General features: G+C 63.0%; 1 protein-coding gene across 4 annotated transcripts in view; it reads right to left on the reverse strand.

Moving 5' to 3' along the window:
* Nucleotides 1-2,557: 2,557 nt before the first annotated feature.
* LEF1 (lymphoid enhancer binding factor 1) overlaps nucleotides 2,558-23,950 on the reverse strand; it is a gene marked incomplete at both ends in the record, with an annotated part of 91,444 nt that continues 70,051 nt past the window's right edge. Inside the window, 8 exons of one of the 4 annotated variants that reach the window (XM_084252454.1) lie at nucleotides 2,558-2,637; nucleotides 6,750-6,798; nucleotides 8,059-8,166; nucleotides 12,023-12,185; nucleotides 12,940-13,062; nucleotides 14,680-14,763; nucleotides 16,040-16,130; nucleotides 19,807-19,939. In XM_084252454.1, coding sequence (XP_084108580.1) covers nucleotides 2,558-2,637; nucleotides 6,750-6,798; nucleotides 8,059-8,166; nucleotides 12,023-12,185; nucleotides 12,940-13,062; nucleotides 14,680-14,763; nucleotides 16,040-16,130; nucleotides 19,807-19,939 — 831 coding nt within the window. Of the gene's footprint in view, nucleotides 2,638-6,230; nucleotides 6,266-6,749; nucleotides 6,799-8,058; nucleotides 8,167-12,022; nucleotides 12,186-12,939; nucleotides 13,063-14,679; nucleotides 14,764-16,039; nucleotides 16,131-19,806; nucleotides 19,940-23,950 lie in introns of those variants that run through there. The other 3 variants (XM_084252455.1, XM_084252456.1, XM_084252457.1) reach the window with 3 other exon arrangements.

The raw sequence follows: 23,950 nt of genomic DNA on the forward strand, positions 1-23,950 counted from the left end.
GGCGGGGGTCGAGGCCGGCTGGGGGCTCCTCCTTCCTCAGCAGCCGTCGGGGGGCGTGTTGGATGCCGTTTCTCTGGAAGCGCCGGTGCCAGGGCCCGTGCGACGCCGCGCGAGCTCGTGGGCGCCTCGTGGTCTCCCCAGCACGTCCCCGGCCGTGACCGGGCGCCGGGCCTGGCTGCTCGGGCGGCGCCCGTCGGTGCTGCTCGTCCCGCCGGGGGTCGCCCGGCTGCCAGGCCTTGCGCGCCCAGCTCGGCTGTCCGCCCCGGCGCTGCCCAGCGAGGGGCGGACGGTGCCCCGGGCGGGGTGAGGTGAAGCTGCGTCGCCCCGTGTGGCTCCTCGGGGGCTCCCTGCGGGGCGCGGCTGCCCTCGAGCCTTCCCCGGCCGGCTCCCCCGCGGGCGCCCCGGGCATGTGGGGTTTGTGCGCAGCAGCCCGCAGACCTGCGCGTGGTTGGCGGCGCGGGGGTGCGCGCGTGTCGGGGGGGTGTACCCTAGAAGTCGGCGCCCTCCGCGGCGGTGGTGCCCGGGACTCCCCGCTCGCGCTCAGCAGACGGGGTCCCCAGGTCTCCGCGCATCAGCCAGAGGGAGCCGCTGCACGCGCCCAGCTGCCGCCGGCGGGCGAGGCCCTGCCAGGGGCGGGTGGCTCCTGGCAACCAGACAAACCTTGACGGGCGCGCAGAGGGGCGGCTGCCCGGGCCTTCTGGCCTCGGGCTGGCAGGCGGGGCCCCTCCGACCTGGGCTCCCGGGGTGGCCGACGGGCCTTGCCCTGCAGGGGCCCCCCCAGCCCCGGCAGAGCGGCCGGCAGGATGGCGGGTGGCATCGGCCCTGGGAAGGGGGAGGGGCCCAGGGCGTGCCCGGAGCTGCTCGAGGGCCACCAGCCGCTGCCCTCGCCCCGCTCCCGCGCTCCGTGTTCTCGGTGGAGAGCAGCAGGGGCGCGGCCAGGCCCAGCCGGCTCTCCCTCGGCGCCTCCGCCGCTGTCCTTGCTGGTCACTGAGGCATGACACATGGGGCACCGGTTGGCTTCCTAAGACCCAGAAGGCCGCACCGATGAGCTGTGACTGTTTCCCCAAAAGTAACACTTCCTGCCCCCTCTGCTACCCTTTTGTGGGACACCGTCGTGGTGGGGGGAGAGCTGCGAAGCCAACAGGGAAGCTTTCTAGCCCGTGGGTCCCCTGCGCACCCGAGACCTCCCCGTGGCTCCCGGTGGGGACCCGATGCAGAGACTTGGAGCGCGTCCAGGGCAGAGTCAGGAAAGTGATGAAAGGGCTGCTGATGAAAGCTGGACGGCGGGGGGGGGGGGGGGGGGCTTCGCCTGGAGAGGGGACATGTGCGGGCGAGTTCATGGCCCTCTGCAAGGGCAGCCTGCGGCTGTGGGAGCAGCTGTTCCCCAGCTGTGCTGAAGGCGGAGGAGAAGGAACCAGCACTGGAGCGCAGACGGAGGTTAGGCCAGTGGCGCTGGTGGCTCTGCAAGGGGCTCAGGGCGGGAAACCCCCGCGGGAGGCCCTGGGGTCGCACAGGAAATGCTGGTGTGCGGACGAGGAGGTGCCAGTTTGCGAGGACAGGATGGAACGCCGGCTCCCCATTTGGAAGGCTGACTCGGGGCCAGGGGGAGCGGAAGCCTTGGCGCGGCCCAGGCCCGGCTGGCCTGGGGTCCCGGGTGCGGACCGCGAGTGGGAGGCGGCAGCGGGCCCAGACCTGCGCCCGGGGGAGCACGGGTCCTGGGGCGGACAGGGGCCCTGCGGACGGCCCTCCGCTCCCCGCTGGGCCTCTTCCCTCCTGGGAGGGGCTTTTTTTTTTAAATCGGGGCTCTTTGGAGGTGCCGCAGCGCCTGTGGCGGGGGAGCGGGCCGCGCTGGCTCCGGGAGAAAGGCCGAGACCTCTTTTTGTAACTGTTTTATTACAAAGCTTCTTTTAAAAAATGCTCAGCACGTGAACTCCAACTGGAACGACACACACCAGGGGGCGGCTGGGCCAAGGCTGGGCCTCACTAGTTAAAAAATGGGCAGGCACGGCGACGCGCGTCTCGACAACTGGCATAAAATCCCACTACTCGGCTAATAAAAACAGGGGCGGGGACAGGCCGCGGCCGGGGGCGCTTCAAGTGCTGGGCTTTGTACAGGGGCCGAGGGGGGGAGAGGCGGCGTCACTGCACCCGGTCCGCGGAGCCGACCCTCGTGGGCAGGAGCGGCCGGGAGGGCCAGGGCGGGGCTGGCGCGCGAGAAAGGCCTCCGTGCGCGTCCTGTCGCCCAGGGCTGTGACGCGTGTGAGAAGCGGAGAGCTAGCGCAGCAGACGGCCATGGAAACGGAAAGAGTAAATGGACGAAGTTCAAGTTTAAAAAACACAGAAAGGAAGCCCACCCAAGATGGACGCGTCGCGCTGTTAAATAGAAGCTGCGGGCGGAAGGGGGAGACCCGGGGGCGAGGCGGAGCCTGGGGCCTCGCAGGGGCCGGGGTGGTGGCGGCGGGACCCTCAGGCCGTATGGGGCGGGCTCTGCCCACGGGGTGGCAGTGATTGTCTGTGGGCGGCGGCTCGTGGGTGTCGTCCGGCGGCTGAGCTGGCTTCAGCAAGCTTCCATCTCCAGCAGGGGCCCCGGGGGCGCCGCCTTGGCTTTGCACGTGGGGAAGGAGCTTCGTTTTCCACCTCAGGAAGAAACAGAGGACAGGCCGTTAATGGGAGCGAGCTGGGCCCCCTCGCGGGCCTCACCCGCTTCCCACGGGCCGCGCTCCCGGCCTTGCCCCGGCGGGCCAGGGCCGGGCCCCGGGAGGCCGCGTGAGCGGGTGCGTGTGGCTCTGGCTGCGCCGTGCGGGGCGGCGGCCTCTCGGGCACGGAGGACACCGGCAGAGCCCGCTGCGCCCTATGGGGGCCGGAGTGCCCGGGGGCCTGGTCTTTTCAGCCCCAGGAGCACTGTGGTGTGGTGCCGCCCAGGAGCAGCCTCTGGGGGAGCCCCCATGCTGGGCAGCTCGGCCCACAGCCCTCCGTTGGGGTGCCCAGCCCCCCCCCCCCCCCAGCCTCCCCATGTCGCTCCTTCCTGACTGCCAGGCCGCGCGCCTTGGTGGGTGGCGCGACGCCTCGCTGCAAGGGCCTGCTGTTGGAAAGCGGTGGTCGTGTTGTCGGGCAGCCCCGATACTACCCGGGTGCCCGGCTGCGGGTCTCCCCCGCGCGCTTACAAGGCCTCCTCAGAGCTCTACTGCAGGCGCACGCCAGGGTTCAGAAAAGGTTTACTGACGAGGGCAGGGGAAGTGAGGAAGGACAGCCCCCGGAGAGAGTGGGAGACACAGTCTTACATACGTCCTGCCCGATGCCCCATCCGGCATCCCACAGGGCGCTCTGAGAGCTGCCGCCAGCCGGGAGCCGTGAAGTCAGGAGGCGAGCGACAGAGCGAGCCCCCCAGGCCCACGTGTCTGGTTTTGATACCCGCCCTGGCGGCTTCCCTCCACCCTCGGGTCCCAGCCTCCTTCCCTCGGGTGGGGACTGGCTGTGTCTTTCCCCATGTCCTGATGGCTTTGGTCTGGCGTGGGGGCGGCGTCCACACACCCTGCATGGCATGAGCTCGAGACAGCCTCTCCCCCTCCCAGCAGCCGTGTGGGTGCCGCTGACAGCCGGTCTCTGCCTGCCCGTCGCCAGGAGCACCTCCTTCCCGTCGGGCGAGGAGGAATCCTGCTCTTGGGAGTCTCACGCACAAGCCAACGGAACGAAACCACGGCTTGTTCATGCACACCGACCCGTGTGCTTGGATGCCAGGGAAAGCGTGCGAGAGACCTCCGGACAGACACGGGAGGTTCTCACTCACGGCCAGCGTGCTCCATGTCCCCCCGACCCCCTGTCTCTCTCCCCTCCCTGAGGAGCCGGCCGTGGGCATCCAGCACAGATCCTGCCTCCCCCACCCAGACCCTGGGTCCTCCCCACGATGTGTCCATGTTCCGTCTTTCACCCACACTTTCCGAATGCAGGGCTTATCATGACATGAAGACATCTATGTAGAACTGTGAGCGGGCAGCCCCGAGACAAAACGGGGAGCCTGGCTGCGGGCCCGTCTCCGTGCTCCGCTGCAGGCGCGCGACGCGTTCCTAAGGTTTATTGGCGCGGGAAGGGGATCAGGCCCCAGCCCCCCTGCCTTGGCTGGTGCCGGGCTGTGTCTCTCCCCATGTCCTCAGGGCTCTGGCCTGGAGAGGGGGTGGGGTCCGCACAGCCTGTGGGGCATGAGCTCAGGACATCCTCTCCCCCTGACAGCAACAGGACCTCCCCCAAGGGGAGCCCGGGAAGCCGCCGTGAAGAGAGCTGCTCGCGGAGCCGAGGGACAGAGAAGCCTGTGAGCAGACGGGGCACCGACGACGGGAAGGGGAGCGCCCTGGAGCCCCGCACCCCGCTCTCAACGGGGGAGCTGGCTGCAGGGAGAGGCCCCTGACCGCCCGCCTGGGCTGCGCGCCCTGGCCGGCGGCGGCGCGGGATGTCTGCCAAGACGCACGGCGGGGGCGGCGGGTCCCTCGTGCTGGTGCAGGACGCCCGCAGGAGGACAGGCAGGGTGGAAGGCGCCCGGTGCTGGAAGCTGAGCAGGCCGGGGGCCTCGCTCCACCGGGGGCCCGCACAGGGCAGGGGCCACCGCTGGAGCTGCCCGGCCCGGCGCCAGGACAGCAGTGTGGGCGGGGGGCCCCCGAGGACTCCAGCGGCCGCCTCGGGGGGCATGTGCCATGAAGGCCGTCGGCCTGCGGCTCTGCCGGGAGCAGGAGGGACGCCCCACGATGCAGTCGCCCTAGTCAGGCCACCTGCCTGTCCCCCTCCCCGGGCCTCCGGCAGCCCCCAGGGACGGGCGTCCCACCCCGGATGCCAACGGAGAGCTGGCGGGGCAACGAGCTCGCCCCCCCCCCACCCCGCCTGGCGGGTCTGCGGGCCCCGGACACTGGGTGCAGAGGCCCGGGCCACGGGTGGACCAGTGGGCGAGCCTCCTGCCCCCCCCCCCCTGCCCCCTCTGTGCACGGCCACGGTTGCCAAGATGGGAACGGCTGAGCGCCCCGCGCGGTTGCGGGTCGGGGGGACGCGCAGGGATGGTAGGTGGCCGCGGGCAGCAGACAGCGCCGGAGCCCGGGCCGCGGTGGGGCGGGCGCCCAAGGCTGCCAGTTAGGAGGCGCCCTCCGCGGGGAGCACAGCACAGCTGACAGGGCCCCGGGTCCTGCACACGCACCCCCTCCTCTCCCCAGCGGCCGCCCCGCCGGCCTCCCGGGACACAGGCAACAACATGCCTTCCGGGGGAGGCTCCGGGGCAGGGGGGAGAAGAGTGAGAGACACACGGGGCAGCCCCAGCCTTGCTGCAGCCATCAAGGTGACCCCCGCCTGGGGCGGAGGCTGTGCTGGGCTGGGCTCTGCTCTTCTCCCCGGGACGGAGCCTCCAGCCCACAGCAACTCCTTGTTGGGGCAGCTCTCCCCGCGCCCCAGCAACACACACAGCCGCTCCGCACAACAGCCACATGGGACGCTGCTCACAACTCCGCTCGCTCTTGTCTTCTCTCTCTCCTCTCCCTCCTTTCTCCTCTCTCTCCCTCTCTCTCTTCTCTCTTGTCTCTCCTGCAGTGGCACAGGTACCCCTCCGTGGGGAGGCTGCCCCACGGGACCTGGTGGGCCTGGGGCCCCTGCAGACGGCCGAGGCTGCAGTTCCCTGTGGGCCCAGACCGATGGGGTCGTGCTTTCCCCCACCCCCTGTGGCCTGGGCGGCCACCGCCAGCCTTGTGTCCCCATCCTGCGTGGGGAAGGGGCCCCCGCCAGGCACAGAGGCCACAGCCTGCAGGCCCGGGAGGGGCTGGGGGTGTCAGCGCGGGCCCGAGGGCACAGCCAACCTGGAGAAAAGCGCCTTTCGGGAGGAGCAGGCTCGGCGGGGCTGGGCGGTCTCGGGCGCAGGGCCCAGCACCACACTCCACGGTCACACCTCGTCTCTAGGCGCTTTTTAATGGGGAACGAGAGCCAAGGGGAGTGAGCGAGCAGCGCGGGGTCCTCAGCGGGAGGCAGCCGAGCCAGGGGCCCTGTGTGCGGGCCCCAGGCTGGACGCACGCCTGTGTGTGTGGTCACTGAGAAACCTGGGCGCTCAGACGCGGAGGCCCGTACTCCTCACGCCAGCGCCGGCTCGGCTGGGCGCAGGGTCCGGATTGCAAGCAAGAGCGAGTGCACGGTGCCCCCCGCAGGGCCGCAGCTGCGCCCCCATGCCCCGTGTCGGCGGGAGGACCAGGGGTCGTTCTTACCATGTCTCAGATGTAGGCAGCTGTCATTCGGGGACCTGTACCTGCAGAAAATCGTGGCTTTAACCAACGTGGAAGGAAGAGGGTCGCACATTGCAAACGCGTAGTGGCTACAAGCTCCCCCGGCCTCGCTGCCCTTCCTCTCTGGCTCTGATGCCACCACTTCCGCCTGGGCGGCACAAGGCAGTGGCCTCAGAGGAAGGGGGAATAACTAGGACCTCGGCGACTGCTGCCTTGAGCGAACGTGCTGGAAACAGAAGCCCTAACGGCAGGTTTGCTACGCCTCAAGGCCCGGCCCCCAGAAGACCCGCGGGGAGGCAGGGCGGCACGCCTAGAACCGTCCTTCGGAAGGACTTGTGCACACGGAAACCAAGCGGGAGCGTTACAGCAAAGAGAACCGACACAGCAAAAGCACAGGTCACGGCGGGGACTCCGGGTGACAGGGCGAGGAGGGTTGTCGAGCCTGCAGAGGGGAGGCGCCACAGGGACAGCAGCAGGGGTGGCGGGAGGGCGTCCGGCCAGGCTTACCTGATGTCGATTCCTGCAGTTTCTCTCTCTTCCTCTTCTTCTTCTTACCCTGGAAGGGGAGAGGCAAGGTCCTGTCAGGGACCCGAGACCCCCTGTCCTAGCCGGACCCGGGGCAGAAGTCCTCGTTTCTCCCGGCCCTGGCCGTGCCGCTCCACCTCTCATGGGCTCACGGGGGGCTCCAGTACCTACTCAGTGCCCCCTCGAGGGGGTGTTCCTCGGGCACTGACCACACACTTTCTACGTCGAGCTCACGGCCCCTTGCAAAGGGACACTGGCTCTTCCTCTGGCGGCCAGCCCAGCCGGCATGCTGGAGGCTGCTCTCCCCCAGAGCATGGACACTACCTTCCAGTTTTGAAATCAAGAGCTTAAATAAATTACTCATCTCTATAAAATACCGAAAAGCGAAGTGTCGTCATCATACAGCTGCTCAGAAGTAGACAAGACTACGTCAGTCAGATGCTCAAGCTGTGCGGAAATGCCTGGCCGTCCTATCAGTGAGGTCCTCCTTACCAGGAACCCCTCGGCCCCTGCAGCCCCTGCTCCATCGGGCTAACATACGTCATAGGAAGCAGGGCGCCTTCACCTGGAGCAGGAAACTGGACCCACTTCTGATTAGTCTGTGGGAAAAGTCCATCAGATTCCTCGTTGCAAGACTCCTACAACGACCCTACGTGTCGTGAGTCTTGCACTAGTTCTCGCTTCCAGTCCACAAAGCCGCTGCTGTTACTGTCCTGCAGGAACAGCCCTACACACGTGATGTGCGTTGCAGACGTAGGTCCAGCTGTAAAAGAAGCACCTTAACCACTGCCCCTGCTTTCAGACGTCTCAGGCCGTGTCCTCCCGCTGAAGTATTCAACAGTCATCCAAAGGACCCAGGGGGACGTGGGCCGCGCGGAAGGCCCTGCTGCGGAAGGCCGGCCTCAGCACAGCACACTGTCGTGTCCGTACACACACATCCAAATGGAAAAACACACTAGGTGGAGGCAACTACTTGCAGAAATCTCCCTTTGCCCGCGCTGTCGGGTCCCTTAGTCGCTGGCGGTGCGGAAACCTTCCGTGCGCGCTGCCTGCAAGAGCACGTCCACGCACCGTCTGTGACGGCAGGGACCCTTCGCCCAGGCCCAGGGGCTTGGTCCGGGCATCCGCGGGGTCACAGAAGAGCTCCCCTCGGCCAACGGAGGACGGCGGGGTTACTCATGTCTCCCTAATCCCACGGGCCGCCAATGTCCCCCTGGCACCTTCGGGGAAGTAATGAGCTTTCTCACGAACAGGACCCAGCCCCGGCGCCAGCCCCGGCGGGGATACTCACGTAATTGTCTCTCGCAGACCAGCCGGGGTAGAGCTGCATGTGCAGCTGTCTCTCCTTCCGCGCCAGCTCGTAGTATTTCGCCTGCTCCTCCCGGGACAGGGCGTGCCACTGGGGGGTGGCAAACAAGAGTAAGTACAGCGCCACACTGAGAGGGGGCACCCGTAGACCCCTGCCTCACAAGGCAGGAGGCGACAAGGCTTGGAGCCGAGCAGCCAAAGTGAAACCTGGACTTCACTTTCTCTCTCCTGTTCGGGAGAAAAACGCCGCGGCCAAGCAGAGCCCCCCGAGTCAGCCGCTCGCGGCCCCCACCCCGTCTCTCCTGCAGGCACATGACCGAGAGCCTGGCCCATGTGGCCCTCGCTGACACCACGGCCGGGCACGTGTCCCTGACGCCTGAGGAAGGAGGGCCTCCCCGCAGGCTCTGTCCCTGCCCGACACGCACGCAGACACGCCGTCGCTGGACGAGCCGCAAGGACAGACATCGGAGGTCAGTCTGTCCGTGTCTCTCACCTGCCCATCACACCTGCACGCTCAGCAGCCACAGTGTGTACCCTGGCGGCCGCCCAGGCTGCCGTTTTCAGCTGCCTTATCACCAGGAGCAAGGTGAGAGGCGCACCCTGCAGCACCCACTAGAGGATGCAGCTGCGTGTCCTGCAAACACGCTGCTCCCCACCGTCACGCAGGCCGGCGTGTCAGCCAGCACCCAGGGGCGTCTACACAGCTTATAGCTCTGCGCTGCTTGGCAGCTGTTTGCACACGTCTTGCCTCGGGCACCTCCCACCCAAGCAGTTTCCAAGTACTTTCTCATCTTCCCAGATCTTGCAGGAGAGCTGTGCCTGGCAGGGGAGAGCTGCAGGGGGACCTGAGCCCACACCTTGGCTGCACCCCCCAGCCCCAGGGTGGACCTCCCCCTCTTACTGCCTTCACATTCAAGGCGGGGGAATCTTACCCTGTCACCCTACATGCTGGTCTCATCACTCTGTTCTTGTTTGAAAAGGTCAAACAAGAAAAAGGGAAGGGGAGAGAGAAGTTGGCAGCTGAGTCCTCTTCCTCCTGGACTCCACCTCCACGGTCAGCTCCGGCACCAGGACCTGGCTCTGGCACCGGAAGGCCCGTCTCCCGCGGCGCACCTGAGCTGGACAGGTAGGCCAGGCTCTAAGTGTGTTATAAGCGCAGCAGCAAGGCACACGCAGGCGGGTCCAGCCCGGGCCTAAAGGCCAATCAAGTAATAGTCGTGGTTTTTGTATAACAATCAACCGAACAGGTGACCTGAGGGAGTTCTGTTACTCGGGTTCGGTTGGATCGAGCCTGAGAAGGCACGTCCAGGGCAGAAGTCACCCACCTGGCTACTAGCGGCCGGGCGGCGTCCCCATAGCTAGGCCCTGGCCCACAGGGGCCTTCACAGGGAAGAGCAGCCTGGCGGCTCTGGAGACAGGGCGGTGCAGGCTGACAGAAGCTAGCGGGCGGACCGGGAAAAAGGACAAGGGTGAGAGCGGATACGGACAAGGCGCCCGTCACCTAGCAGTACAGCTGTGCGTCACTTACGGCAGCTGCGCGTGTGTGGGGAAAAGTGGGGGTCACAAATCCAATTCAGGCCTCACGAGACGTGAGCAGGGTCCTGTGCTCAGCAGCCAAGAGGATGACAGGACCCCGGCACGCGGCGCTGGGCTAACCACTTCCGGGCAGCAAGGGCCAAACTCTCTCCCTTCCCTGGCGTTCCTGCTGCACTAACTCTACTCGCAGTAAAAAAGCATTTCCCAGAGGGCGGCGGTAGGTCCAGCGAAGCTGTTAGTCTCTCGTACCAGCTAGAGAGGCCCCCTTCGCAGGGACTTCTGCAACACAATCAACGGCAAAGGGCTTCTATTTCTGTTGCTTCCTGAAAATGTAAAGAGTTAATGTTCTCAAAACATCAGATTTCCTTGTCAGTCCTGTTGGGAGCAATACCTGCTGGATGTGAAGAAACGGATCCAGTCCCACCAGTTAAACTGGTGGTCAGTGAGCTCCCTTTAACAAGCTGGAAGGTCCACCGCGAAAAATCCCATGAGAAGGCAGGATTTGTATTATTATACACACTTGAATTCCTATGACTACACACTTAGCTAGAATGCTGGGGAAGGATTTCAGAATTTTAAGAATTCTAATTATCCCAGGGTGAAACTGCATGATTGAAAAGCCAGGAACTTTAAAGAACTAGCGAGGACTATCCTGCCAGAGGGCACTTATGAAAGCACAGAAAGCCTGATCTTAATCAAAGATCTCAAAGACCTAGAAATAGAACCAGGTGTCTAAATGAGAGACAGGCAGCCGCGCAAATGAGAACCATGCTGGGGCCGCGTGGAGGGAGCTGCGCGAGCAGCGGGCGCTGGAAATGTGCGTTCCCAATGGAAGCCCAGCGCCCCGTGTGTGCCGCAGCGGGACATCGGGCCTCCTCAAGGGCCAGGGAACCTCTGACTCAGACAAGCAAACGCACAAGATAAAGCTGCCTTTCGCACAAGCTGCAATGGCACATCAGCCATTCGTGCCCCCCGAGCTTCTCTCTCCAAGGGTCGGGGAAGCGGTCAGCACCCCGAGCTGGCAGGCAGAGCTCGTCCGCCGCGGCTGGCTTGGGAAGTCGCCGTCATGACTGTTATTAAGTGTTTCAGAATCCACAGGGAGAGCGAGGGCTGTATCCAGGGCACCAAAAGAGCTATAATCTACCACCCCACCCTGCCCTGTACCCCTGGGGTCCTGCAGATTGGAAAGACGTGTACTTTTATTCTCTCCAACAGGCCTCGATAATGCAAGGCAGCCCGCTGCCCGCCGTCTCCCGCCTGCCTGCACCTCGCCTCGGTTTTCGCCAATGAATGCTGACATGTACGAGGTTGGTAACCAGCATGGTAACAATGATCAAACACGATTCCCTAAAATTCACAGACGACCTGCCTCCTCCTCCGCATGTTCATCTGCACCTCCTGCCTCTGAGGGTGCAGACTGCCGGCAGCTACCGTAACAGCAGGCAGCGTCCGCAGTGCAGGCGCAGTAGCGCTGACATGCTCGCGTTTCTGTGCTAGCGCTGTCAGCGGAATGAGAGGCAGGTCAGAGCTTTTCCACTACTGGTCATGTACCCGCGACTGCAACCATTTCCAGCCAGACAAAAGCACCTGAAAAGAGCTAGACTCCAGCCTCCAGCCAGAAGGCCAAGTGTCTGCCTGGCTGCAGCCTCGTGCCAGGCGCGGCTGACCACTCAGGGCCCCGCGCACACTCTAAAGATGCAGCAGGGGCCCAAGTTAGATCATGGGGAAGTGGCTAAGAGAGTCGGTCAACACAGCTGTCATCACCAGAGTAATTAGTTGGTGATGGTACTAACTGGACTTGTAAGCATTTCAAAGTGCTCACCTCTAGCTGTCTGCTCGAATCTGCTAGAATAAAGACTGTTGGAACGCTCTCTCAAGACTCTTCCATCCAAAGGTGAATGGAACAAATCTGCTCTGTCCTGGGTGGGGGGCCCTTTGGGGACTCATCCAGAAGCATGGCTGGCCCCCCGGGCCTCTCTGCAGGAAGCTCTGAAGGCGCCAAGCACTTTCCTGTCGTCTCCCACACGCGTCCCCCTGGAGGGCCCCCCACCCCCGCCCCCCTTGCTGGTCACTGGGTTCATTACGCGGAACAGCTGTGTCCTCACATGGCTCTGCCCTGGGCCCTCCGTCATAATCCCGTTCCTATCTGAGACCCCTGCTCTTGACACGAGCAGTACTGTCACCACTCTACGTACCGGGGCCCTGCCTAGCTGAGATTTGGGTTGTCGGCACACTTTGTGCTCCACGGAGGCGTGCTACAGCCACCACGGTGCCCGGCAGACACAACACGCCCTGCGTAACGTTTGCCGCGTGAGCACGAGGAGAACAGCACTCGCTGAGAGCTGTTTCCAGCGCTTTCCATCGCTGAGCCCCGCCTTCCCCTGGACTGGCCCAGAGCGCGCCCCACTTACCCTCCTGCCCAGGATCTGGTTGATGGCGGCGCTTTCCTTCAGCGTGCACTCGGCGACGACGTTTGCTCTCATCTCTTTCATGTATAACATAAAAGCGTTCAGAGGCTTCTTAATGTGAGGTCTTTTGGGCTCCTGCTCCTTTCTCTGTTCATGCTGAGGCTTCCTGAAAGGTGGATGTGGGTGTCACGGAAGGGGTGGGAGGAGAGAAGCAAGCGCCTCTTTGCACACCCACGGCAGCCAGGCTGGGGACAGGCTCCAGGGTGCTCTACCCCCGCCTTGCAGCGCGGAAGATCAACTCAGGGACTCCGGGGGAACGAGGAGCCTTTGGTTCGAGAAAGTTCACCTACATACGCGTTTACCAGCCCCCGGACCTGGGCGTCACCCCTCCATCCTCTCGACAAAGCTGACACACGGCCGACTCGGGCACCGTTCCTCTTACTTTCGGGGGTGTCAAGGCCCTCGTTTGAGAACCCGACGAGGCAGTAGACTGTGCCCCGCCCAGGAACACTGGCTTGGCCTGCGCTGTCGGGGCCTGTGGACGGTCGTGCTCCCTGCCCCCCAGCCCGCCCACACCCAGGTTCAGAAACGGAGGGGCTCATGTCTTCAGGGGGGTGAGCCCTGCGGTGACAGCCGGGGACCACCCCGGGCCGGCGGGACCCACGGCTGAGAGCAGCGGAGCTCGGCCTCAAGGTACCTACAGCCGCCGTCCGCGTGGCTCAGCACTCCCGGGGACCCCCGGCTAGTGAACGGGCCCCGCAGCTCGAGGTGGCGGAGACGGTGGCCGCGTGGGGCGGTCCCTGGGCCCCATCCGGCCTCAACCCACACGAGCACGGCGCGACTCCGTGGGCACGTCCCCCAGCCCTCGGACCACCGCGGGGCGCAGGGGAGAAGCTCGCCCCTCCGCCGCGGCTACTCACACGTGCATTAGGTCGCTGTCGGGGTGCGGGTGCTCCTGCTTGACCTGAGGCGTTACGATAGCGGGATGAGGGATGCCAGTTGTGTGGGGGCCGGGAGGGCCAGGAATCATGTGGTGGGAAAACCTGGGGAGGAAGCAGAGGCGGCTCTGGACTAGCTGCGTGGCCGCCCCCGCCCGCCGCCAGCCCGCCGAGCCCCACGCTGCTCCGCCCGGCCTGGCCGTGTGTCCCGCCCCTGCCAGCGCAAACCGCGGAGTCCCTGACTGGCAGAACTGCTCTCTGGAGCGAAGGGCGGCATCTGGCATTTTCCCTGGGCAAGCGCTAGGCCACAGGATTTAGACAGACACTTTTCCTGCACAGCAGCCATCGGAGAGGAATGTCAGTAAGAGCCATTCTGGGAAGGATAACACCAGGAGATGCAGCATCTTCAGGGATTTTGACATAAAAGCTGAAGCATTCCTGGGCGAAGCAGCCCGTGAGGCGACGGCTCACGGCAGGCAGCTCGACCCGTGTGGGCACAACTGAGCCCGAGAGGGACAGGCCCCTTCTGCAGGCCGACTCGCTCAGGCGCCTCTGCGCCATCTGGAAGTATCTACAGAAACGAGGGCGGGTGGGGTCCTCGCCTTCTGGACCCCGGGCCGTTGTCCTCAGGGTGAAATGGCTGCAGCCAGAGGCTTGTGCCCAATACGCTTGTGGGACATAAAAAAGCCCTTAAGATTCCCAGCGCCCCCAACGGGGAGGGAAGCCGCCACGCGGGGCCAGCCAGCCAGACACGCTCCCCGCAGCGCTGCGGGCGATGCTGGAGGTGCTTTCAGACTTTGCTTTTCCAACTCAAAAGTAAGCGTTGGCGTGAACGCTCCTCGCAGGCCTCGGCTGGCAGCTGAGCGGCCCATCCCCTCATCTGGGCGGAGAGGATGAGGTGGCCCCGGACCCGGAGGATTCCAGAGCCACATCCTCAGTGCCCGAGGAGCGCCCGGCAGACCCACCGCCCGCTCGGCCTCAGCCCCCCCCCCCGGAGCACCCGCGCAGCTCCCACAGCTCCCGGGAAGGTGTCCCTGGGCGGGGGCGGTGGGGGGTCCTGTCAGCCCCTCCCCAGCAGCTAGAGAGCCGTGAGCAACAAACCCTGGGGCTTTTCCCCCCCAAAGCTGAAACTCATCACAGACACTGCGAGGTTCACACGGAAAAAGAAAAGCAGAGCTCACAACCGGGCGCGGCCCCCACCCCCGCGCCCTCCACAGAGCCACACCACGCCACGCCGCGGGCGCCGCACCCCAGCCATCCTCCCGAAGCAAAGCGGGGTGCGGGGGCACAGCGCGGGCGGCCGAGCGAGCGAGCTTGCACCCGGGGTCCGCAGGGCCTGATTCGCACACTAGGGCGCCGCGCGGCCTCCCGCCGGGGAGCCCCGTCAGCTGCCGGGTGGCCGCCTGGGTCCAGGGGCTCTGGGCGAGCTGGCACATCGCACACCGCCGCCTGGGCGGGGACGAGGGTCCTGGAGGCTGAGGAGCGCAGCCAGCGCCAGTCTCCCCTGGGGTGGGGGGCGGCGGATTCCCCTGGGGGACACCAGGGCCCGCGGGTGCGGCTGGGGCCGGCCCGGAGCCCCGGGACACCTAGTGTGGGAGCCAGGCACGCTGCAGACAGACGCGGCTGGGCTCTGCGCCCTCCTCGCCGCGGCCAAGAGGCAAGCAGAGCGCGGGATGCAAGCGCAGGACAGCGGCCGGTCCTGGGCGGGGCCTCCCCACCTACCTGGACATGGAGGTGTCCACTGAGAGTGAGGACGGGTAGGGTTGCCTGAATCCTCCCGTGATGGGATAGACAGGCTGACCTTGCCTGAGGTCACAGAAGAAAGGAACCCATCAATGACAAAGCACGGGCTCCCGGGCGGGCGTGAGTGAGCTGGGGGGCAGGCGCTGGGGGACTGACCGGGCGCCCTTCAGTGCGTCCTTGCTCCCCGTGCTGCCCCTCCACCCCAGCAGGGCATCGAACAGCAGCTCCCGCCATCGCCAGCCTTCATGCCCCCTCCCTCCCCCCAGGCGCCTAACATGGCTGCGGACTACAGGAGCCCGCGTGGCGCGCGTCCCTGCAGGGTGTGTCCTGTCAGGCACTTTGAGGGTTGCAGGGAAGGAAAGAAAGAGAAAAAGAGGAATGAAAAAGTATTTACAAACCCTGCACCTCCCTCCCCGGCCCATGCCCTCAGGGACATCATCCCCCGTGCCCGTGCCCCGCAGCGTGTCACGCGTCCACGCTCCTCCCTGGCAGCCGCCAGCGCGGCCCTCGGCACAGGGTCCCTGGCCCGGGGCAGCCAACGCCAGGCGGGACCACGGAGGCGGCTGCTGCGAGGTGCTCGCACCATCGGGACTGAGGGTGTGTGGGGGCTGGGTGGGGAGGAGGCGAGAGAGGTGCCTGGGGCTGTGGGGGCAGAAAGCCAGACGAGGGGGAGGGGGTGGACGGCTATTTTCGGGGTGGGGGAGGGACCGGGCTGGCAGTGACAGGACGACAGGCGGCACCGCCCCGCATCATCTCCTCCTTCCCCGCGCCTGCGTCGCTGCCACGGGGCTGAGGGCAGCGCTAAGAATTTTGAAGCTGGAACAGTCTTTGGAGTCAGGGAAAGGAAAAACCAACCCCGTCCATTTTTCGCCTTTTTTTGACGACCGTGAACTCAAACTGACCCTTCCTGAGAAATGAGAAGGTGCGTGCAGAGTCCGCGGCGGGCCCCGGGCTGTGCCGCCCCCCCCCCTCGCTCCCGCGTCAGCACAGAGATGCCCAGTGCGCCTAAGTGGGTGCTCCAAGGAGGCAGTTCACAAAACGAGAGAAGAGAGACCGCACTGCACACTCGGGACGGGCAGAGCCAGCGCCCGAAGCCACAAATTGATTCCATAAAACTAGAAGCTTCAAAGCAAAGCTACCGTCGTCCTCCACACATACTAGCAAACTGATTCAATCCATTTCAAAGCCCGAGTGTTGTTTCATCTTTTAAATGGAAATGAAATAAAGTTAGCACCTGGCTAGCCGGTGGGCGGTTTCTTCGGCTCCCCAAGCGCTATGTTGGCCAAGCTACCCCCCAGGACAGGAGAGGGGAGCAGAGGGCCCCGGCGCCGGAACTTACCAGCCGAGAGGCGGGGTGATCTGTCCGACACCACCCGGAGACAGGGGGTAGAAGGTGGGGATCTCGGGAGCCGCGGGGTGTCTGGACATGCCTGTGAGAGAAAACAGAGGGGTTGGCCTTCAGATGCGCAGCACAGCCGGCTGTCGCTGCCACAGGGACCCCAGAAACTCGGGGCCGTGACCCCGGAAGCCCAAGGGAGTGACGTTCATCATCAGATCCACTAACACAGTCTGGCTGGCGCCCCTAGATCTCAATGCTGGAGTAAACGGGTTGAGACAGTACGGGGTGCGGAGCTCCTGAGGGCCCTCAGACACCCAATCCAACCTGACTCCTCCTCTGGGCGCCCCCCCAACCTGGGCCAGGATTAGGTCGGCTGCCCTGTTCCCGTTTTCACTGCCTCCTTTCTGGACACGCGATCTGGGGGCTGTGATACCTCAGAGGATCAGACATTCATTAGGAATCATCAGCCCCAAGTGGTCACCCGTGATAGGACTCATGCGCTGTCGGCCGCTGCAGCTCCAGCTAGGCTCTTCCTCAGCTCGAGGGCTCTGGGCTCTGGGCCAGGCTGCCCAGGATCAGCCGCTCCCAGGGAGAATGACCGGGCCAAAGGCCTGCCGCGTCGCCTTCCTGGAGGCCGCTGCCCTCAGCTGCGCCTGAACCCGGTCCCTGTGCATCTACTTGTGTGAGTCTTTCCGGGGGGACAGAGGGGCCGACACTCACACACAGGTGCAGACGGTCATGACTCAGACCCAGCGCACCCTGGGGAAAGCGGTTCGAAATGGAACAAAACCACGGAAGTTTCTGTGCACAACGAATCTGGCTTTCAAAGACCTTTCTCACATGGAGAGGTACAAATTCCAGGCTTCCCCCCGAGAATGTGCCCTCAGTGGTTGGACAAATATGGAGGTCACACTGGGAACTAGGAGAGAGAGAAGATGCGCTGAGGGATTCTGCTTTTTCACCATTTAAAAGCCAGCGAAGGTCATTCGGACGTTACAAAGCCACTGAAGGCCTTGACCACGTGGGAATGACTTCAGAAGCGCTGCCTTCAAAGTTGATGCTCCTTTGACTTTGCAGTTAGGACAGTTTCTCCATTCCTACAGGAAGTAGGTGGGAGAGCGCAAGGTCTTCAGTCACCACAGAGAACTTGCGTGAGATCACCTTGTGTTTTTAGGACAAGAGTCTCGAATTTCCTTTCTTACTGTAAAGGCTACAACTACTGCTCTTTTGCCCACCGTGAACCCCAACATTCATTCCCCGGGGAATGTTTCTGGGGGGCGGGGGAGGGTCAGCTGAGCAGCAGGTGCGCCTGAGGGAGCCCCACAGAGGGGTCTCGCACATAAGAATCGCTGAGGAGTCTGTCCAGCTGGCTGCCTCCCCCGCCTGAGAGACTCCTCGAACCTTGGCCTCCAGCGGGGGGCCGCCCAGTTTTGAAAAGAAAACCCAGACCTGAGAAGAACCGCATGGAAATGCAAACTTGAACACCCCGAGTGAGGGTCCAAGGCCGTGTTGGACCCCCCTTTTCGGTGGCGATGAGCGTTCAGGCAGGTACGCCCGGGCGTGCTGGCAGGTTCCGTCCGGGGCTCGTACCCTTGGACTCAGGCCGCGAGTCCTGACTGCACTGCAGGCCTCGGCCTCCGTGCTCCTGAGACACAGCGTCAGAGGTTCCAGGTAGAAACGGAGGAGGAGGGGCCTCCAGGGAGCGGGAACCGCAGCAGAGGACCCACTGCTGGGGCTGGGGGGGAGGCCAGGCCGGCACCAGCTCCTGCCGCGCCGGGCCCGTCATCGGGCGTCTGCTGTTCAAATCCTACCCCTGTCAGGGTCCCGTCCTGGACCAGTCTCTCTTGGAACTGCGGAGTTCGGTCACTCCGACATGAAACGACAAACTCAAAATCATGTGACTCTCTTCTTTCCAAGCTAAGGGCTCCAGAATCCCAGAGACACGCGGTGAAGTCCAGGATACAGACGGAACTGAGGAAGGGCTCTCTCGAGTACAAGACACACAGCGTGGCTGCAGCGGCCGGCAGGCAGCAGGCGCGGCCGTGCATTCCGGGAACAAAATAAAGACTTGCAAGAAAGCGTCGGCAGACAACTTCGGACCGTGCCTGCGACCGCTGCCTTCTCTAGCTGGGCAGCGTTTGTTAAAGAAGTTTGGAGGCGCAAATAAATAATAAATGAATAGTTAAAAGCAAACTAAGACGCCCTGTTGGGCTCTTTTTGCTCGTAGCTGGTTCCAGGCTTTTCTCTCTGCCTCCCAGATGGGCGTCTCTGGCTCCGGCCTGCTGTGGGGAGGGGCCCGCAGGCCGCGGAGGGCCCTCGGGAGGCCGCATCTTTGAGGTCACAGCGTGGCCTTGCGTCTCCCAGCCACCTTCCTCCCGAGACGCCCGTCTCCTGCCTCCTCACTGCCCATCCGCGGCCCTGCCTTGCAAGTCTCTCACCCTTGGACTTCCTGGGTGAAGGGGGAGTGGAGTAAGGCAGGCAGGGAGGGCAGAGGCTGCGGCCACCTGCCAATGTCTGCAGAGGGGGTTCTCGCAGGTCCTCCCCGTAAGGGTGCTTGGGCTCAAGTCCAACGTCCCCCTGAAACTGAGTCCTCGAATCACAGGTTCCTTCTTACCAGGGAGGCCCATGGATGTGACTTTCCCCTGCGAGTGTTCCCTGCAGGGACGACGCGGCCTCTGAACGCCACAGGTGTCGGTGCCCTTACTACGCTTGTCCACTGCAGGTCAAAGACAGGGCTGGACAGGGCTGGGATGCTGGGCGGGGTTGGGATGCTGGGCGGGGTTGGGATGCTGGACGGGATACATCTGAACTTTTAAAGACCAAGCTGTGGTCCGGGAAGAAGCAAAGGCCAGGCTGTGAGTAATTCTTCCCTGGGGTTTGCCTGGTAGAGGGACGAGAAGGCTGCAGAGCCAAGTTCCTGCCCACGACCGGCCCCGCCACCCCATGCAGACAGAAAGCAGGCATCTGGTTTGTCTGGCCTCTTGGCTGTATGTGCCGGTGTCAATGAAATAGAAGCAGAATGTGGCGATAATAAGATTCTTGTTGCTTTGACTTTAAACAGAGATGCTTTTGTACCTTAATTATTATTTACATCTAAGCTGGTGCTGGTAGGTAACAACAAGAGGAGAAAACATGACAGGGATTCAACTAAATAGGCCAAGAAGCCTCAAAAAGAGAACTTTTGAAGTAAAAATCTACTCTGTCCTTTTTCCAACCTTTTAGAAACACGACCCCCACTGCTCCTGCAGGGGGCGCCGAGGACTGACGCGAGTAGATGTGCGGGACTCCGTGGATGATGACACTGTGGTTCCTGGGTTTTCACAGCTGTCACTCTGGAGAGAGCCCTTCTAGTTATTATTATTATTTTTAATTCTAAAATATAAAATCAGCAACAAACTCTGCATTTACAAAAAGTTGCTGTCAAATAAATGACTCTTGTCTCCCACGAATGCGTCCTGCCCTCCCCCCAGTGACAGGGAGCAAAGGTGGTGGGGGGCCGTGAGGTTGTGCAGATTGGCGCCAGGTGGCTCCTCGAGATTTCACTCGTGACTATAAAGCAAGAAAGCAAAGGAACAGACCAAGCCAAGCCAAAGCAAACCCTGGAAACCTGACTGTAGAATCGAGCAGATCAAAGGGGGCCGTGGGGAGCCAAATGGCGGGGGGAGCTCAGGATCTATCATCCACAGCGTTGGGAACCAACCTCACCTCGAAGGAGAATAAAACAATTCTTTAAAAGGCAGGAGGGCGGCCTGGGGGCGACTCCTCACCTTGTTTGGAGTTGACATCGGCCGGGATGTGTGCTGGGTGCGATCCTGGAGAAAAGTGCTCGTCGCTGTAGGTGATGAGGGGGGTGAGAGGGTGGACTGCGTGGGACGGCTGCACCACGGGCACTTTATTGGACTGCAAAGCAACCACAGAGTCCGAGGTTAACACAGGCCTAGGCCCAGCCCCTGTCCCCAAAGGAGCGGTCACGCCACGCAGTAACGGGCACCACAGCACACAAGAGCCCCACCCAGCCCGGGATCCTGGCTGTCTCATCGAGCCGAGCACCCCTCAGGTACATGGCTCCCCCTCCGCGTCAGCGGTCACTTCCCCAGGACCTTTGGCGATCCTGCCCTCTGTCCCAACCAGCGTCTCTGTGCGCTCACAGCACGCTCCTCTTGGGCTGCTGCCTCAGGGTGACTCCCTGGGGCAAATGTGCAGAGCGTTTCATAAGCCCTTTATCCGTTACATGTGTCTGGCATGAGGAAGGCACTCGCTAAAATACTGTTTCACTAACAAATGAATGCGCCCTGCCAATCTGAAAGGGCAAATATTTAAACAACCCAGCAAATGCAAATTTGCTGCAGCAGTATCCCTTAGCTTCCAGAACTCCCAATTCTGTAGCTGGACATCGGCAAGAGTCTGCTGAAGGTTTTTCATGTTGTATTGCTTTGTCAAGCACACGCGACTCCCCACTGTGCTCTCACCCCGCGCCCCCAGCAGGCAATGCCACTTTTTAAAGGTTCAGGTTACTTACTGGACTTCATCGATTTGAAATGGGTGATCCTTTTGTTTGGCTAAAGTTGAGTTCCCCTCCCACCCCGGTAATGGCCCCTGAACTCAGCCCGTAGGGAAACAGGACTCAGGCACCTTCACCTCATCAGGACATCGTTTCAACCCAGAGGACAGGAAACACCGTCGCCGACGGCCAAATAGGCTTCGAATTTTCACTTCTACAAATGAAAGCCTCACCGAGGTCTTGGGCAGAAACACTAGCCATAAGCATGTGCGCACTTAGGCCATCAGCATCTAATGAACTGGGAAGGTGCCCGAGATCTCCAGGTCGGACGCGCCTTCGCCACAATTAGCGTGAATGAGGAAGATTTCCACCGACCGACAGACTAAGGCGCAGTGAACCCAGGTGCCCCAGAACCAGGCCTGCGTCACAAACGTCTGCACACTTGGAGGTGAGAACTGCTCACAGCGTAGCGGGGTCTCAGGGGCCCCCGACACTTCCCCGGCTGTGGCCACCCCGTGACAGACGTGGACTTGGACTTCATGAGAGTTTCATTTTCGCCCATGAGGTATCACAAGCTGCGCGACTCCGCCGGGAAGGTCTGCCCGCGGGAAAACCAGGCACGCTGAGCCCTGGCACACTCCTCTCGCCAGCGAGAAACAGCCATTCTCTGCACACACCCCCCCCCCCCCCCCCCCGCATCGCGACTTCCACCCAGAAGAAGCTTACAGGCAAGAGCAAACGCAGGTGGTTCTCTGGGCAGTGCCGCCCCCAACCCGGATGGCCCTCACGGCACGAGCGCGGCTGCCGCAGGCGGCCCTGGGGCTGGTGGCCCCGCGCGTCCACCCGACAGGCCGCCGAGATCTCGGCCCCGCCCTGCTGCTCTCTCAGCACACACGGCCACGTACATAGTCACGCCAGGTGGGAAATCATGGTGGGCCTCAGGGGTTCATGACGCAGTTTGCCGAATGCACAGAGTGAGTCTGAGCTTCTTAAACACAAAGACTTGAGAACGCTGGGGCTGGGCCTGGGGTTGGGGGCGGGGGTGAACCTTTTCAAAATGGAAGCGAGAATCTCAACACCCCAAGCTGGACTAGATGGATGTATTCCAAGGATCCTTGAGAACAACTGTGCTCAGTTCCATTTCAAAAGTCTCCCAGGACGCATCGTGGCCAGTCTGTCGAGACCTTTTCTTAGGGCAGCGCGAGCAGGGAGCGAGGCAGAAGCCTCCGGGCTGAAGGGCCGGCCCGCGCCCGCCTCGGCGAGCACCACCTCGAGGAGCCTGCGTGAGCAGGCGGCGGCTTCTCAATGTCTGACCTCACCCTCCAGTCAGAGAGCTCAGAATCTGGCGCCACGAATTTCTGCTAAATTATGCTTTCCTTGCTCTCCTCTTAATTTTACGGTTTTCAACACAGATTTGCTTTCCTGTGGGAAGGAGATAAGAAGCTGGGGATTTTCATTTAAGCTCTGGCCTTGTCTTATATTGTGCAAGATGGATGGCGAAAGCAGTACAAGGAGGTGTGTTAGGCCAACAAAGATCATGTCCATTTTGTGGCCAAACAATAAAAGCAACTTGAAATCTCGGTAACAGTGAGGGAGCTGGATCCTAAGGGTTCCGTTTGGCCCCTGCTGCCCCTCCAGGACGCACGGGGCAGGCCCAGCCAACACCTCAGATGTTGGCATCATGGCCAGGAGTCTTGGGCCTAACACTGGGGGCTGTCTGTGAAACTGAGGTGACTGTGCTTCGATACAATCTGCCTCAGTGTTAAAGACAGACAACGCAGCACCCATCCTTAATTCTACTCCTCTGGTCTCCCAAGAATAGGAGGTGTGTTTTGGGGTGAGGGGAAGAATAACTGACCCCGGCCTGGCCTCTGGACAGCTGAGGGGCCTGCCCGGGCACCCATGCGTACGTGTGCACTGATCACAGCCCTGAAACGTGATGCTCCAGCCCAGCAGTGATGGCAACATGGACAAGCACTCCCACCCCCGCTGCTTTCTGGGGGCCTGAAGTGGGGAGGGGGGTACTGGGGACAGAGAAGAGACGTGGGAACCAAACAAGCAGGGTCTGAGAGGTGCCAGCAGCTGCAAAGGCAGGGACCAGGACAGGCCCAAGGGCCTCGTGGGGGCCTTCAGGTCACTCGAGCCAGAGCTCTATGGACCCAGAAGCTCCTGCCGCAAAGGCCTTATTTCCTAAGACGGGAGCTGAGGAACTGAGTCCCCAGGCAGCAGGGGACCAAGCACTGACACGTCTGCTCTTGTCCCAGCCCTGCCCGGCTCAGGCCTTGAGGGCCAGGGAGGAGGGGCTGGGGCAGAAAGCCCCGCTGCTTGTGGTGGAAGTGGAGGAGAGACACTCCTGTGCCCAGGCCCTCCTCCACCCAGGGTCTGTCTATCTCACACCTCTCTCCACAGAACCCGGGCTCCTGACCAACCCAGCCAGCAGAGGAAGGGCAGACCCAGTCAGGGCATCCTAGCTTGTGGGGGCCCCAACTCCATGGTCCAGGGGTAGGGTGCAAGCCATTGGCCCGCTCTTGCATGAGAAGCCTCCCCTCCAGCCCCGAGCGAGTGTTGCCTGCACTCACCTGGCAGGCAGGACAGGGCCACCGCCCTGACCTTCCACACTCACGCTTCATCCCCAGCGGGCGGGCGCGGACGGTGAGAGAGCCGGAAGAGCAGGACTGGGGGCCTCTCCAAGCCACACCCGACGCTCACACCCACACAGGGGTATTCGGGACCCCCCCACACACAGACCCGAGCCTTCCCCATGCTGACACCCTGGTCAGGCCGTCTCATCCACGGGGCATGTAACAATCATAGCCACTAACACAAGTGCCTACTGTGCGCTAAGCCCTTACAGAGCCTCTGAGGCAGGAGCCATTACTGCCTTCCTTTTACAGAGGAGGAAACTGAGGCACAGAGACACTCTGAGACCTTCGTGGCTAGTCCATGGCAGAAACAGGACAGGCTCCAGGAAGCTGGCTGTGGCCACCCAGGTGGTCCCGCAGGGACGGACCCCTTGGGCATCACGGCTAATAAACCCCACACCGCCTGTGGGCACCAAGTGGGTGCCACTTAGGCACCCTGAGAGCCAACCCCGGGGCGGCATCCCCAGGCAGAACTGAGTCGGCCCAAGGCACGCCAGGCGGTAGGCATGTGGCCCTGGCAGGACAGAAGGCCAGAGCCTACACTGGCTGAGGCCCAGGGCCTGCTGGGAGGCGCCTCACAGAGTGGGGGGCCGTCTGCTGGTGGGGAACTGGCCCCCCATTCTGCACATCTCCACATTTCCAGCTGATCCACAGTGCAGACAGGCCCCGCGGTCACCCCCCAGTCCTGGAAATAACTGCAGCCAGGGGAACTGTGACCTCCGCCCACTCGCTGAGCTGGGATGGTGTCCGGCCCGGATGGCCGCGGCG

The sequence above is a fragment of the Talpa europaea genome (genome assembly GCF_964194135.1).
Source record: "Talpa europaea genome assembly, chromosome: 13".
Taxonomy (NCBI): Eukaryota; Metazoa; Chordata; class Mammalia; order Eulipotyphla; family Talpidae; genus Talpa; species Talpa europaea.